This window comes from Equus caballus, chromosome 6 (genome assembly GCF_041296265.1).
Source record: "Equus caballus isolate H_3958 breed thoroughbred chromosome 6, TB-T2T, whole genome shotgun sequence".
Classification (NCBI taxonomy): Eukaryota; Metazoa; Chordata; class Mammalia; order Perissodactyla; family Equidae; genus Equus; species Equus caballus.
The window spans coordinates 39,566,583-39,581,738 of record NC_091689.1 but is presented as its reverse complement, the minus strand read 5'-3'; the positions used below and the strand labels follow the sequence as shown (position 1 = coordinate 39,581,738).

The window sequence follows — 15,156 nt, the reverse complement described above, 5'->3', positions numbered from 1 at the left end:
AACCACCTGCCTCACCACTGCCAGTATTCAGACTTAGAGGGGAGGAAAAATTAGGTGCAAGACGGCTCATCCTCACTCCGCCACCGTATCTCCACTCTGCTCTAGCTCCCCAACTACAGGCCTAAAGAAGCAACCTTCAGTTCCCATAGAGATAGCCAGGCTTATAGAGGAAGCAAACCCTACAGCTTGCAAGGTTTAACTTCTGCTCTTATTGATATATTTAATATAGCACATCCAGCATTTCAAATTTGCTTCTCACAGCTTGAACATCAGAGAGGATGAATCACACAATCGATGGCAAAGCCAGTACTAGGGAATTCAGCATGTAGCTCCCATTCTGGGATGTTTTCCATGAACCCATTGCCAAAGAGCTTCTAACCAAGGGAGAGGTGGTGGCTCAAAAGGGCTGACTTACTGGCTGGGGCCACAAAACAAGTCATACCTGGTGCCCAGATATTTGCTTCTATTCAGAGAAACACTGGATGAGTCAACGAGACAGAATTTGCACACTCAGCACATCTAGGCAGTGAACTGTCCAAATGAGGTGACAGTACCACCCAGGAGTGATCCCACGCTCTTGTTCTGCTTCTAGTACTGTTTTCCTTTTTCCCAGATTCCAGTTCCTATGGGAAAGCAGGACTCTTACCAAAAGAAGGAAAACGTATTAGCTGAACAGTGACTGGAGAGATGAGGATGAATTTCTCTAGAAACAGATTTCATGGGCTTGCTGCTTATACCCAGAGATCAGTGCTGTGCAGCTTGGGGGGTGTGGGGGGTGGGGGTGGGGGTGGGGTTGGGGGTCTCATTTACACCATATTCTGTGGCGCCTGAAGAATTTTCAGTGACATAGAATGTGATGGGAATGGGTTACCTGAATTTTTATACACTCAAGCCCACACTCCAAACCTAATGTCAGGGCCAATAAAATGCATGAATTGACTGGTACCTTGATGTGGCTTGGGTATGGGAACCCCAGATCCCAGCTTCAGGTACTGTGAATTTCTCTGGTACCAGGTGCTGCCTAAGGGAATCAGCTTTCTTGAGGCAGCCTTCACATGGATTAACACTCAGAACTGTGCCCTAATCTGCAGCCACAATGAAGGGGACAAGGCTATGAGAAGGGGCTCTTCTCTCTCTCTCTTTTTTTTTTTAAAGATTGGCACCTGAGCTAACAACTGTTGCCAATCTTCTTCTTTTTTTCTCTTTTTGCTCCCCAAATCCCCTCAGTACATAGTTGTATATTTCAGTTGTGGGTCCCTCTAGTTGTGGCATGTGGGACGCCGCCTCAACGTGGCCTGATGAGCAGTGCCATGTCCACACCCAGGATCCGAACCAGTGAAACCCTGGGCCGCCAATGCGGAGGGTGTGAACTTAACCACTTGGCCACGGGGCTGGCCCCGGGGCTCCTCTTGAGGCCTTTCCTCTGGAACTTCCATTGGCCCTGGATCAGAGCCTAAATTAGGCTATTTTCCTGGGGTCACAAGGACACATTTGGTCTTCCTTAGGGAGGCCAAGTGGAAGCTCAGAGATTTGTGGAGGCTGCCTCCCTATCTCTCCCAGGAGACTCGGGGTCTGTTTCTTCCTTCTATGGGGGCCAGGAGGTAGAGAAGGAACTGAGTATTATGCAAGTTTAGCAATGCTTCACTGTGGGAGGGGGTTGGGCTGACAAGAGTAGGTAATTTTCCTTTGCAGGGATTCTTGCCCAGCTTGAGGCAACCTTCATTTGAAGCAGGATAATGCTGTTTCTACCCTCCACCTGAGGGGACTCCAGAAGGAATAAAAGTTACCTTTCCTCATTTGTCTTACAGGAAGTTCTGGGCTTCTGGGTTCAGGAGTTATTAATGGCTTTCATGTTTCCTGAACCCAAGGAGAAGTTGTGAGACACCTGTCGTACAGTTGTGGACACCTGTCCAGACCCTCATGTGGGAGGAGACTTTAGCTGGCTGCTCCAAGGAGAGAGGAGATAGGGGTTGACACAAATGCTGGGGTGAGAGAAGGAGAGTTGCCTAAAGGTAGCAGTGGCTCCAAGACTCTGAGAATCAGCATGTAGACACGAGTCCCTTAGGTGGACAGGTTCTGTGTGGAAGTCCTCTAGGAGACAGCACAATGTTTTAAGGGATGAAGTGATGATGCTGAGATGACTAATCATCAAGCCCCATCATCTTGAGAGCTGTCGCAAGACACAGCATTGCTCACACTTAGCACAGAGGCTGTGCAGCCACTGGCCTTTCAATGGGCCTGAAGGGCTTGGACAATGAAAATCCCAGGGGCAACCAAGATGGACTCAAGATCACAGGCTCTTACCTACATATTTGATGGTGAATACTTAACTAAATAGGCAAAAAGCTCCCATTAATGACTACTATTGTATATCTTCCTACCCTTTAAAATGGGGTCTTTGAGCCAGATTTAATTTAATTTAGAAAAATTAAGTACTGCTTATTGTACTTCAATGTTGTGAAACAAATTTATGCTTTTTATGTATATTATCCCATTTAAACTTTACAATGCTTTGAAGTAGGTTTCTTTACCCTCTTTTATCGAAGCACGACCTGAAGGGCAGAGAAGGTAATATATATTCAGAGTGCTAGCACAAAGAGGGAGCCAGGGATGGAGAGCCCCCTTACGCTGTGAGGGATTCTTTGGATGTAAATGATGGCAAGTACAATTCAATTGACTTTAAAAACAGGATCTGTTGACTCAGGCACCTGAAAAAGGTCTGGGAGTAAGGCTGCCCTCAGGCAGGAGGATTCATATTGGGGCTCAGCTGATGTCATCAAGTTTCAGTTTCTATCCATTTCTCTGCTCTAGATTCTGGACTGGCTACCTTGTAAGTCTGTCTGGCAAGTTCGTAGCTACATCTTCCAAACTAAAAGCACAGCTAAAAATGGGTTGTTTCTCCCACTAGTCCCTTCAAAAGTCCCACTGTGCCTTATTGTCTCCAGTTGGGTCACATGCCCATCCCTGACCAAACGCTGTTGCCAAAAGCATGGACCAATCTTTTTGGCCAAGCCTGACTTCAATGCCCTCCTTTAAAGTAAGAGCGTTAGTGATAAACAACTCCACTTGACATGGACTGAAACTGACAACGGGGTTAGATCCCCAGAGGGCAAAAGAAGGACTATTTTTAGAAGGTGAGTGAATGCTGAGTGTCAAAATAAAAACAAAAACAAAACGGATGTCTACTTCAGCCCTCTCTCTCACCACCCCATTTCTGCCTTCTTGTCCAGAGTCATGCCATGGACTGAAGGTTAGAGTTAGAGGAAATGCCAATTCTGTGGAGGACAGGAAAGGAACTCAAAGTGGAAGGAATCAATCAGAGGCCCCAACATCCATGCGGATAGACCATCCAATGATCTGATCTCTCACTGTATGCTCCTTCTCATCTTAGAGTCCTTTACCTTCATTCCAGTTCAGTTATGGCCATATCCTAGAACTTATCACCAGCAACATTTGTGTGTTCTGAAAAAATACAGTCTGACATTCCACCCTTTATCCTCTCAGCTTATGCCCTCAGCATGTTAATTCCTCAACCTATTCAGGAACTACAAGCCACTCTATACTTTCCCCTGCTCACCTGACAACCTTTGTCTTCATTTCCTCCCTCTCCAAGGAAAACTTCATGGGGCATCACTTAATCCTAAACCTAAATCTACTGCTCTGCTCTAAACAGCCTACCCCCTTCTTTCATTCGTCCTGTCTAGCAAAATCCAACTCTGCCTTTTTTAGAACTGCCTTCAAATAAGGGCCTGCTTCCTCTTGGATAAAATCACACAAGTGTGTTTGTGCCCCATAAACTTCTGTTCTACATTTGTTGCTCAGCTCCACCACTGCCTCAGAATCCAGTCATTCCTCCTGTGTTACCATGTGCCAGACGCTCTTCCAAGCACTTGGGACACCCAGTGGAGGCAACAGAGGCCCTGTCTCGGGGGAGCTTCTGTGATTGTTTTCTCAGTCAACTCGCTTGCCTAAGTTCTCAAAACAATTCCAGTTTCCTACACCTTGTCCACACTCCTCGCTCATTGATCATATGTGCTGCACCACCAGAGGGAAACAGAGAAGTCATCAGATGGGAACTTTTCTTCATAAAAACTTCAAAACAAAACAAAACAAAACCCAAAATGAGATCCTCCATCTCTTCTTTCCTCCTTCCTTCCCACCATACTGAAAGGTTTCCCTCAATGCTTTCCTTAATCCTCCCAACCTGGGATCTGCCCGCCCTTTCCAAGTCACAACACTTTCACATGTGTGGACTATCTGCCTTAATTATCTACTTTTCCAGAGGACCAAGACTACATTTACCTCATCACAGCTGGAAACACCAAGCAGAGCTCAGAATCCTCTGGAGGAATACATCGGCAATAGGAGGGATCTATGGGGAGGTCCTGCCCAGCATGCTCTGGGGCGGGGCCACGTCTGGGGGCAGGGCCTGAGAGACTCTGAGAGCCTGTTTGGCTTCTTGAGGGCGACGGCACCAGCAACATGGCCAGACATCTCACCTCAGGCTTCTGGAAGATATGAGTTGAGATTTAATTCAAAGACGGTTCTGAGGAAGGTTTCTGGATGCCTGAGTGACCTTCCCCACTGCCCAGCCTGAAGGATCCTTTCCTCCATCTGCCATTTCCATTACGGTGGGCAGGCCCTCACAGCCCCGGGGCCCCCAAACTCTCACTCCAGGCCCAGGCTTAGAAGGTGCTCAGAGGCCTGGGGGCAGGGCTGTGCCTGCCCAACACCACCCCCTTTGACGATGGCACTCTTAGGAACTCCACCAAGGTGAGAATAGTAATAAATAGAGTAACGATATTGACAACTGTTAAGGCTTCACCTTACACTGGCTGCCTGGCCTTGCACAAGTAGCCTGAGTCTCAGATCTCATCTATTATGCGCAGATACTGATGTGTACTGATAGGGTTGGTCCTCGGAACTGGAATGAATGAGTAAAGAGTTTTGAACAGTGTTTACCTAACACTAGAAGTTTAATATGTGCTACCCATTATTATCATTCATTTAAAATGCTAGGCCTCCTCTGTATTATTTTAGAAGTATCAATTTACCACTCATTCATTCTTCCTTCCTTCAGAATGAATTTATTTAGTACCTAACATGTGCCAGACACTATGCCAGGCTCTGGAATACAATGGTAAGCAAAAAGGTAGAGTCTCTGCCTTCATGGATCTTACAGTCTAGAGGGGAGATCAGGCAGAAATTAATTATACAAGATTGTGTAAATGTCCCCTGTTACATTCTATGAAGGGTTCATGAGCTGGTTGTCGGTGCCAAGGGAGCTTAAAACATGGGGATTTGGCCTAACCAAGGAGAAGAGGGTCTTCCTCACCCACCCCTCAGGAGCTGATAAGGCTTAAGAGGTAAAAGGTGAGTAGGAGACAACTTGGCAAAGCAGGGAGGGAGAAGTGTTCCACGCAGAGGAATCTGGGTGATGAGAGCAGAGAGAGTGAGGAGGGAGGAATGTGATGCAACAAGAAGAGGGAAAAGCGTGGGAGGCACAGATTAAGCAGAGTTCTCTGGGCCAAATCAACTAGTTAAGTCTTTGGAGCAATGGGGAGCCAGGGGAAATTTTTAAGTTAGGATATATTTATATGTGTAGGGTATTCAGATTTTAGTTGTATTATTTGAGTTTCCAAAAGATTACTGTGAATTAATACTGTGAATTAATGAATTACAGCGATTTAATGTGAAGAATGCTTTGGATGGGGTAAAGAGGATGTGAGAGACCAGTGAGAAGGCCACTGCAGTAATCTACGAAAGAAATGATGTCAGCATGGACCACAATGGTGGTGACCAAAGTGGAGTAACGTGGACGGATGTGAGTGGCATGACTTCATTAATTCTAATAAGACGGAACATTTTTCCTTTTGTTTCGCTCCAGTGCCCAAGAGGTACAGGTTGGTGCAAGATGTGGGGTCTTTTATAGAGTTGGACAAGTCAGCAGAAACGAAACATTTGAAAAGGCAGCTTGAACTGCTGACTAGCCAAAATCAAAGAGGAAGTTGACCTTCAACCCTTTGTTTCATTCCAGCTGCAGAAGTCATTTTCAGTTACTCTCTGACTCAAGTAAACACCACTCCCTGTCACCTTATCCCTTTGAGGGTTGGTTCACTTCTACATTTTCACTGGGACATGATTCTCACTGACAGTAGAAAGTTCGGCACCCAGACCTGCAGATGTGAAGACACTTGCTCCTCTCTCGAACTATTAGTACTTCTGGGAAACACGTCCCAGTGCCAAACTGTCCTGGTCCTGAAATGACCCCGTTATTTGGGGAGGTAGTGAAGGAAACTGCATGTTTTAAACCTCGAGCAGCACTCTCTTTGGACATCGAAAGGTGTAAATGATAAAATACTTACTAGACTTAAAGACCAGGGAGTAAACGGGGGGCTGGATGCTGCCCAGACTGTGTGTGTCAGCAAAACATATCTGAGCTCAGCGAAGGACCAAGTGTTTTCCTCAGTGGAATAATTAGACAACAGAGGTGGGCAATTTAGGAAAGATAACTTCTTCTGTCCCTGCTTTAGAATTTCTATTACAAACAAAACCCAATCCTTAGCAAGATTTAAGAGCATGGGACAAAGACTGCTAGATGTTGAACTGCTGGGAGTGGGCCCACGTTTTATTTATCTTTGTATCCAAGCACATCCGCAGTGCTTGCCACGAGGCAGATATTCAGTGAATGCTGGGTGGAACAAGGATTCCTCTGTATTTTCATGGGGTATTTATATGGTATGGGAATTCAGTCATTTTTTGCTCCACTAGGTAGAGATGGATGCTTTCTGTTCTCCATGTGTACTTTGAACACCATTTAGCTACAGGGATGTTCTAAAATGAAATAATAAGGAAACCAGCTTTAATACGATTTTATATATACAGACAGATACACTTTCTGACCACGTGGAGATATGAATGCTCTCCCTGGAAGATGCTTTTGTAACCTAAATTGCACTAGAATGAGGTTAGAGATGGGGAAGAAAGGGAAAGTAAGGTAAAAGTCACAGCTTAATTTCTAGACAGGATTGCTGCTTTAAAAATGAATTTCAGGTGCTTCTTGGCATACATGGCCCAAGCACTGGAGATTTAACAGTGATTTGTGATTTGGGGGGTGGGGGTGTGGGAAGAGTGGGGGGGTGGGGAGGGTGGGGGTGGGGGGAGGGGGGCGTTTATTGAGCTTTCCCTCGGGGAGCGGGAACCTCACTTGCCTTAGTGCTGCAGCATCAGAAAGCGCGCGAGGGCGCCCACTCCCGGGACAGTAGGAAGAAAGGGGAAGGGCACCAACGTGCAGCGGGCATCCAAACTTCACGAGGAAAGCTTGCTCTCCCCCGGCTCGGTCCTCCTCCTCTTTCCACTGCCTGGGAAACCGCCCTCGGGTGCTCTGCGGCCTCTGGGACAGACAGGAAAACTCCTAAGCACGGGAGGATCTTATTCCCTGACTCGCTTTGGGTTGCAAAGCCAGTCACCAGACCTCAGAGATCTTTGCAAGGGTTTACGAACTGCTTCTTGTTGTTTTCCAAAGCAGGGGTCTGTGGTCTGTGGTCCGGATGGACACCGACTGACTGAACCGGCGCCTCGCGATGGGCATGGAAGCCGCTTCCGCCCCCAAGCCCATCAGAGGGCCGTGGTCAACCCCCCCCCACCCCGCCCCGTTTCCTCAACAGCCCCTCCAAATCATCTCCATCGCCTGCCTCAAGCGGGATCGTCCTCATACCCGTTCGGTACCCGAAGAGATCAGAGGCCAGCTGGTCAAGAACTCTCCGTTTCCCCGCACCACCCCCCACCCCCGTTTGAACGTCCCTCTATTTCTCTCCACCCACCCCTCCCCTTTCCCTTTGGTTTTCCAGGAAGAGGGATTCAGCTTGGCAGTTCCAGGGTCCTGGCTCCACGTGGGGTGCCCTGGGAACCGTCTGCTCAGCCTCCCCCAAAGATCTCGTTCCCTCAGTTGGCCAGCTGCTTTCTCTTCGGCCCGTCTCTTTCCTTAAGCCGCTGAGCACACCCAAGTCTCTCCCAGCATCCACACCTCTCCTTTCCGCTCCTCCACCACCGCCTTCTCTCTCTACCTTTCACGGCTAAGCTGCTGCCAAAAGACCTCGACTCCTCGTCAGCCATCCAGTCATCGCCTCGTCTCTCACCGGCTCCTCGAAAGACTCCCCAAATCTCGTCGCCGTCCCGTCCTAGCAAGAGGCCAGGGCACGCCCTTCGGTTCCTCCGTCTTCCTAAACTCTCTGTGGTGTCTGAGGAATGCTGCCCACGCCTTCAGTCTCTGCAAGTTCTCGCCACCCTCTTTCTCTGGGGGATGGCCCCCTCCCCAGGTGCCCTTCCTAACCTCAGACCCCTCTGTCTCCCTTTCCTCTGCGGCTTCTCCTCCCGACCACTTCTCCAAGGGTTCTGTTCTCGAAGGCAAGGCACGGTCTTCAGGGAACAGGAACCCCTCGGGTCTCAGAGCAAGCTCATGCGCTCTCCTACGATTCGACTCGCCCCCCGGATGCCCAGGGCTTCTGAGTGCGTACGACTGACGTCACCCTGCCCCTGACTCCACGCTGCTTTCTCTAACTGCCTGCTGGACGCACCTCTCGGGATGTCCAAAGGCTTCTCAAAACCGACACGTCCAAAAGGGAGCCCGGTATCCTCCAAAAGAACCCTCCCCCTCCTCTTACCTTCCTTTCATCACCTCAGAAAACCTCTGCCCATCTCATCCCCACCCCCGAGAGCGAGAGGCCTCAGGGCCACGCTTGAGCTCTCTGTCTCACCCACTTGGCAGCCTACCGACTCCCAAAGGGAGCCGAGCGCCTTCCCGTCTTTGCCGTCCCCGCTGCTCTGCCGCATGCCTTCCTGTCTCTTGCACGCAACCAGCCCAGTAGACTCCTTACTGATCTTGCCGGCTGGCCTCCTGGCACACCGCACCGCCCCCCTCCCCGCTTGAACCCATCCTCCACACTGTTGGGAGGGTGACCCAAGAGGAAAACCCTGCCGTTACTGACAACACGGTGCCCGGCCCCCACAGGGGCGGACGTGGGCAAGAAAGTAACCAAAGTTTCTGAGGTTGTTTTGCAGAACAACAGGAAGACGGCAGATCAGAGAGCAGCTTGATGGCAGCCCCCCCGGACCCCGCCCGAGCGGACATCGTGCAGAGGCTTGGACCAGCTGAAATGACGGATCGCCCACTTTCCGCGTCACGGACAGAGATCCTCGCTCGGCGTGCAACGCGTCGAACCCCACTGACTTCGCACTTGTGACCCACGAAGAAATACGAGTGACAGTCGCACCTGAGCAGAGGACTCTTCAAGCTTCACCCCCAGCGCTCTCCTGGTCCCACCCCTACCCCAACCCCAGATAAACGCCCCAACGTTTTGTTTTCCCTTTGAGGAGGCGGGTTTGAGTTTTACGCCCACCTCCTTGTCTGGCCGCCTCTTGATCATAAACCTCTTTCCTTGCTGCACCCCTGACTTCTCACTGATTGGCTTGGCTGCGAAATCGGGTACCCGGACCTGAGTTTGTGTGTGGTCCCATCGCTTCCCTGCTTGAAAGGAATCCAGGGTTCTCCACTGCCTGCAGGCCAAACTGGAGCAGAATCTCCAAGGCCTCGCCCCTGCAGCCTTCCTCCCTGCTCCTCACCCACACGCGGGCCACCCTCCCGCCACGTGCGACTCTCTGCAGACCCCAAACAGGTTCTGACTCAAAGGACTTCAAGCTCATCGAGCGAGCCTAATCCTAGCAGGGTAATCCCTTCGATCCAGTGCACACCGCCAGTGTTCGACCTGCCTCTTCTTGGCAGGACTCAGAGGAGAGAGAGGTTGGACGGGAGGACGGGAGGACGGGCGGAGGCGGAAGGGGTGGAAGTCCAAGGCTCAGGGAAAGGCAGCAAGCAGCGGAGAGCAAGGAAAGGTGGATCCCCTTTCCTGCACCGCCTGCTCCCCCCACCCATGCCGGCTCGCCTTCTTCCATCCTCAACCTCTTCCCCGCCCCGCTTCCTGGGGCATTTCACACTCAGCGCCCGCCGGAAGAGCACGGCAGCAGGACCAAAGCAACACGGAGAAGCAGCTGCTGCCAAAGCCAAAGGGAGGAAGAGGATCCGGAGAACCCTTTTTCCTTTCACTGGCGCCCGGCGCCTGCATCCTGCTCCCGATTCCAAATTTCACGCGGGCAACAACTGGCACCGCTCCTTCCTCCTCGCCCTGGGCTGGAGGCAGCACCGCCTCCCGCTTCCCTGAAGGCCCAAGGGAAACGCACGCACCGAGGGGATCCCACCGGCTGGAAGCCCCTTTACAGATTTCCGCTGTCTGCACTTGGACCTCAAGGGTCTGCGCGGCGCGCCCTGCCCCCACGACCACCCCGCGTCACTCCTTAATCGCCCCCCCACCCCGCCCCGCTGGAGCCCAAGGCTGAGAATCCGGTCCCAGCACCCGCCAGCCCGCCGCGCCCCGCCCCGCCCCGCGCCCCCCACCCCAGCGCCGCCGTCATCGCCTGTGCAAAGGCACGCGCCCCAGGGATGGGAGTGGTGGCCCCAGGCAGCCAGCACGGGCGCCAGGGTCGCCGGCAGGACAGGAGAAGGCGCAGGTCCCTGCTCCCGGGGGCGGGGCCCGGGCGGTGGAGACCCCGACGGGTGCACGGAGGGAGGCGGCCGCCCGGGGCCCTCACCTGCCCATGCTCTGGTGGGCCCGCGGCCTCCCGCAGTGCAACGGCCACTACCTGGCGGCGGCGGCGGCGGCGGCGGCGGCGGCTCCCCAGCCTGCGGGGCTCCTGGCGCGCGCATCGGGACGGCCTGGCGGCTGCTCCCGCGCGACACTGCCGAGCCGGCGGCGGCGGCGGCGGGGGCGGCGGCGCCGGGCTCCCAGGCCCGCGGAGCTCGGGGCAGGCTGACCGGGACTTTCTGGTCGCTGCGGCGGCGGGTCCCCAGGCCCGCGGGGCCAGCCGCGCCGCCCCCGCGCCCCGCGCCGGGGCAGGAGCGCACGGCAGGCCCAGGGGGCGGCGCGCAGCCGGGCCTCGGCCGCCGGCGCCGAGTCGGGCCCCGAGGACGACGTTCCGCCGGGCTCAGCGGGGCTGGGGGCCGCGCGCTCCACGAGCACCTCTGGGTCCTTTCCCCGCTCCACCGCCCGCTCGACGCATGGGGAAGACTCCCTTCCCCGACCACAGCCCGCCCCGCGCTGACAGAAGCGGGCGCACAGCGTGCACGCGGTGTGCCACACCCCGCCTGTGGCGCCCGAGAGCCCCCAGGCTCCTCCCGGGGACCGCTTCTCCAGGCAGGGCCGCAGGAAGAGGGCGGCGAGGCGGCGGGGCAAGGACCCCGGCGACTGTGTGGGGGATGGCCACGGTCAGGGTGCTCAGGAGGGTCGTGCTTCCGCGCAGGGGGCCGACGTGTGTCCAAACACACTCGTCGGAACTCTGCAGGTGGAGGCGGGTCCCCACCTACCTTGGCCCTCCGAGTGTTCTCCAAGCCGGCTGGGAAGATCCCCGGCCGCAGGACAGGAGGGAGCGTGGGAGGCGCTTGGCGGCAGCCAGAGCCCTGGGGTCCTTTCTGCCCACACGCGCTGCCCCGCGCACAGGTGGCGGTGGTGTGGGGTTGGCGGCCTTCAGCGCGGCGTTCCTGGCGGGCGGCCCCAGGGGGCAGGGGGGCCGCCTGGCCCCCGGGGGCGGCACTGAAGCAGAGGGAGAGGGGGGCCCACCGCCGTGGTGGGAAGCCCTGGGGATGAGCGGAGGCCCACGGGGCTGGCGGTGGGGGGTGGAGGGGGGCGGAGCGGGGCACGCGTGTCAGGAGGTGGCCATGGGTGAGGGCCAGGCGGCAGGCCTCGCGGTTGCGGGCAGCCCCTCCCCTCCCCTCCGGGAGCCCCGAGCCCAACGGTTGGAGCCCGCGCCCCGCCCAGGCCCCGCCCAGGCCCCGCCCCAGCCCCGCCCAGGCCCCGCCCCCAGGCCGCCAGCCCGCCGTTGCCTAGCAGCGCCTGGCTGTGATTTGACTCTTAGCCTCGCGCAGCCGCCGGGGCCCTGACACTTGGCGGGGCTGTCCGACTGGGCTGGACGCTCTTCGCGGAGCGCACCAGGTCAGTGCTGTGACCCGCAGCGATGGCCTCCTGGTTTGGCCGCCCCGGCCTCGGCTCCGGCTTAGGCCATTCCCTGGGGCGAGTGGGCGGCAGCGTGGCTTCCCTCCCCGCACACCTCTCTGACTTCACCAGAGGTGTGCTGAGGGAGGGGACGCAAAAGCTGCCAGACTTACCCGACTCGGGGAGAACGGAGACGGAAGCCATTCGGGCGACCGGACCACCCGAGAAGGAGAGACCGGCAACTCCAGCTCGGAGAGACACCGCAACTCTGCGGGAAAGCCTCGAGGAAGGAGACACGAGGCTCGCCTCCCTGCAAGAAGAAGGCAGTCACCTGAGGGAAGCACTGGAGCCACAGAGACAACGGGCTCGAGCCGCTCCAGTGGTTGACCCGAACACCCTCGACGCCGGGACACAACTAGAATCTGAGGGGTCTCAACTGAAAGGGATCGAAGGTCACCTGGAGGAGGAAACCCAGCATCCTCCAAGGACCACTGAAGAGCAAAAGCAGAGGAAGGCGCTGAAACTTGGGACCGAAAAGACGATCCCTCTGACCGAGCGGCTTGATGAGCCGGACGACGATGAGACCGGGCCACGAACTCAGACGATCCGGCCGCAAGACTGGCAGAGCCAGGGCCTTCCCGCTCGCCTAGCTTCGGCTGCCTCCGTCCAGGATGCGGGGGGCCTCCAGCAGCAACTGCAAGCCTCTGCTTTGGAAAGGGAACGGGTGTTGGCCGTTTTCGACGAGAAGCTGAGGGAAAACAGCCACCTGAAAAGGGCGTATCACACAATGATGGACCTGCTGGTGGCCAAAGAAGCAGAGCTCGCGAAGCTGCGAGGCGAAAGTCAGACACGGCGCCCTCCATCTGACAGCGGCGGTGAGGACATGTTTCGAGAAGCGATCCGGCACTTATCACGCCTCGTCCGAGCCAAAGACATTGAAATCGGTGCCTTGAGCCAGAAATGTCAGACTTTACTGACCATCTGGCAAACGTCCGACGCCGGCCATGAGGTTCGGGGCGTGGACGCGAATCAGTGGGAGGAGCTTCTCCGGGAACGGGACACGTTGAAGCAGCGGGTCAACGTGCTGGAGGAGTGGCAGCGGCTGGTGCTCACCGAGGTGCACCATCTGCAGCGGGAGTCATCCCAACTTCAGAAAGAACTCCCACCACTCGAGGCACGGGCCTTAGTGGACAGCGAGGAGAAGCGTCGGCGACAGATGCACTCTGCCGCCCCGTTCCCGCGTCCTCGAGGGGATGCGACCCAACTCCGGCTCTTGGGGAAGAGACTGGCACAGATGCAGCTCGGCCTAGAGCAGCTCTGCAATGCCAAGGAGGTTCTCTTGGGTCCACCCGCCCTCACGTCACCACAGCCGCCCGCCGCATCGTCGCGGACTTGCGAGGCGGCCGGCTCTCAGGAGGCAATTAAGTCCGAGGCGCCGGGCGAGTCTTCGAAAGGGCCGCCAGCAGAGGTGGAAGCCTTAAGGCGAGCCACGGAGGAAAAAGACGCAGCCATCAGAAGCCTCCAGGAGGAGACTCAGAGACTGTCCGAGGCGATGGCCGCCACCTCGGAACGGGAGAGAGAACGGCACGCACAGACGGATTCCGAAATTCAGCGGCTCAAGGAGAAACAGGAGGCTTTACAGAACACGCTGGAGGACAGAGAGCTCTTAATCGAGGCGCAGAGGGAGGAATTCCTTTCTCTGAGGGAAACCCTCACGACCCAAGCGAGCGAAAACGAACTGTTGAGGCAGGCGGTGACAAACCTGAAGGAGAGGATAGTCCATCTGGAAGCGGATGCGTGCCAAGTCAAACGGGAGAATGCAAAACTGCTGGCAAGGTCCAGGGAGAAGGACACCGAAAACCAAGCCTTACAAGAGACGAACAGGCGCCTCTCTACGATGCTGAGGGAGAAGGAATTCGAATGCGTCTCCGTGAAGAAGAAGGCTCTGGCTTTTGAGTGCCTCCTGAGAGAAAAAGAAGAGGGCCGGGCTGGGGAATTCAGCCAGCTTCTCAATGCAGTGACCTCCATGCAGGAAAAGAGCATTGTCTTTCAGCACGAGAGAGATGAGGCGGCGCTGGCGCTGAGACAGGAACGAGCGGAAAAGTGCGCCCTGCGGGAGGAGGTTCGCCTTTTGCGGGACAAGGGAGCGCGCCTAGGCCAGGAGCTGGGGAGGTCTCGGACGCAGGCTTCAGAATGCGAAGACTGGCATCTCCGGGCAGCGCGGCTGGCAGAAGACAGAGCGGCTCAACTCAGGAGGAAAGTCACGGCGCTAGAGGAGAGGCTCCTGTCATCTTCCCACGCCATGCAGAAGGCGAGCCAGCGGGCCGCTGCCCGGGTCGGGTCCCTGCAGGAACAACTGGCTGCGGTCACCCAGCAGAAAGAGGAGACTGCCCTCCAGCTGTCCGCCTCCCGGGAAGCAGAGAAGCAGCAGGCCGGAGCCCTGGCCAACCTGAAGGTGGTCCTGGCCGAGTGGATGCAAAAGGCAGACGGCCTGGAAGGGAAGCTGAGGTCGCTGCAGGGACGGCTGGAGAGAGCGCAAGCCGCCTCGCGCCTGCAGGAGGAGCAGATCGGAGAACTGCAGCGACAAGACGAGGCCCGACGGGAAGTGCTGGAGGACGTCCAAAAGAAGTGGACCGACTTAGTGAGCACCCTGGAAGGAAAAGCAGACAAGGCCCTCCTGAGAAAGCTCTTCACGGACGCCTTGCAAAGCGCCAGACACGAACGCCGGGAAGCGTTCCGACGGATGGGAAGCACCCTGGGTGTGGAAAGGGAGGCCATGGAGCAGTTGCTGCAGGAAGAGCAGGGCGGCCTTACCGGATGGGTGACCGGGCGGCTCGGATCCCGCAGTGCCCCCGACACGCCTCCTCCTCGGAGACCCAACCAGCAATCCGAGCTCAAGAGTTCCTTCTCGGAGCTTTTCGTGAACTTTCTAGAAGCTGAGTCTCAGGGAGCTTCTCCACCACGACAGCTCCCCGCTCAGCCCAGGAAGCGTCCCGGAGCACCCGCCAGGAAGAGACTGCCTAAGAACGTGCCAGCTCTTCTGAGAACCGCCCTCGCAGCCACCCCCAGAAGATCGGACGGGAATCCCTGCTGCCCAGCCGTGTCTCTCATCGAC

At 55.8% G+C, this 15,156-nt stretch overlaps 1 protein-coding gene across 8 annotated transcripts in view; it reads right to left on the bottom strand.

Annotated features, from left to right (window-relative positions):
- Positions 1 to 12,345, bottom strand: part of LOC138924625 (splicing factor, proline- and glutamine-rich-like) — a 61,507-nt gene extending 49,162 nt beyond the window's left edge. The window contains exons 1-5 of one of the 8 annotated variants that reach the window (XM_070269717.1): positions 12,215 to 12,345; positions 11,417 to 11,642; positions 7,212 to 7,393; positions 4,303 to 4,508; positions 443 to 623 (exon numbers count right to left, since the gene is read on the bottom strand). In XM_070269717.1, the coding sequence (XP_070125818.1) occupies positions 7,309 to 7,393; positions 11,417 to 11,642; positions 12,215 to 12,245 (342 nt within the window). In that variant the 5' untranslated portion in view covers positions 12,246 to 12,345 and the 3' untranslated portion in view covers positions 443 to 623; positions 4,303 to 4,508; positions 7,212 to 7,308. Of the gene's footprint in view, positions 1 to 442; positions 624 to 946; positions 1,697 to 4,302; positions 4,509 to 7,211; positions 7,394 to 8,066; positions 8,490 to 11,416; positions 11,823 to 12,214 lie in introns of those variants that run through there. The other 7 variants (XM_070269716.1, XR_011439630.1, XR_011439628.1 and 4 more) reach the window with 7 other exon arrangements.
- Positions 12,346 to 15,156: the final 2,811 nt, after the last annotated feature.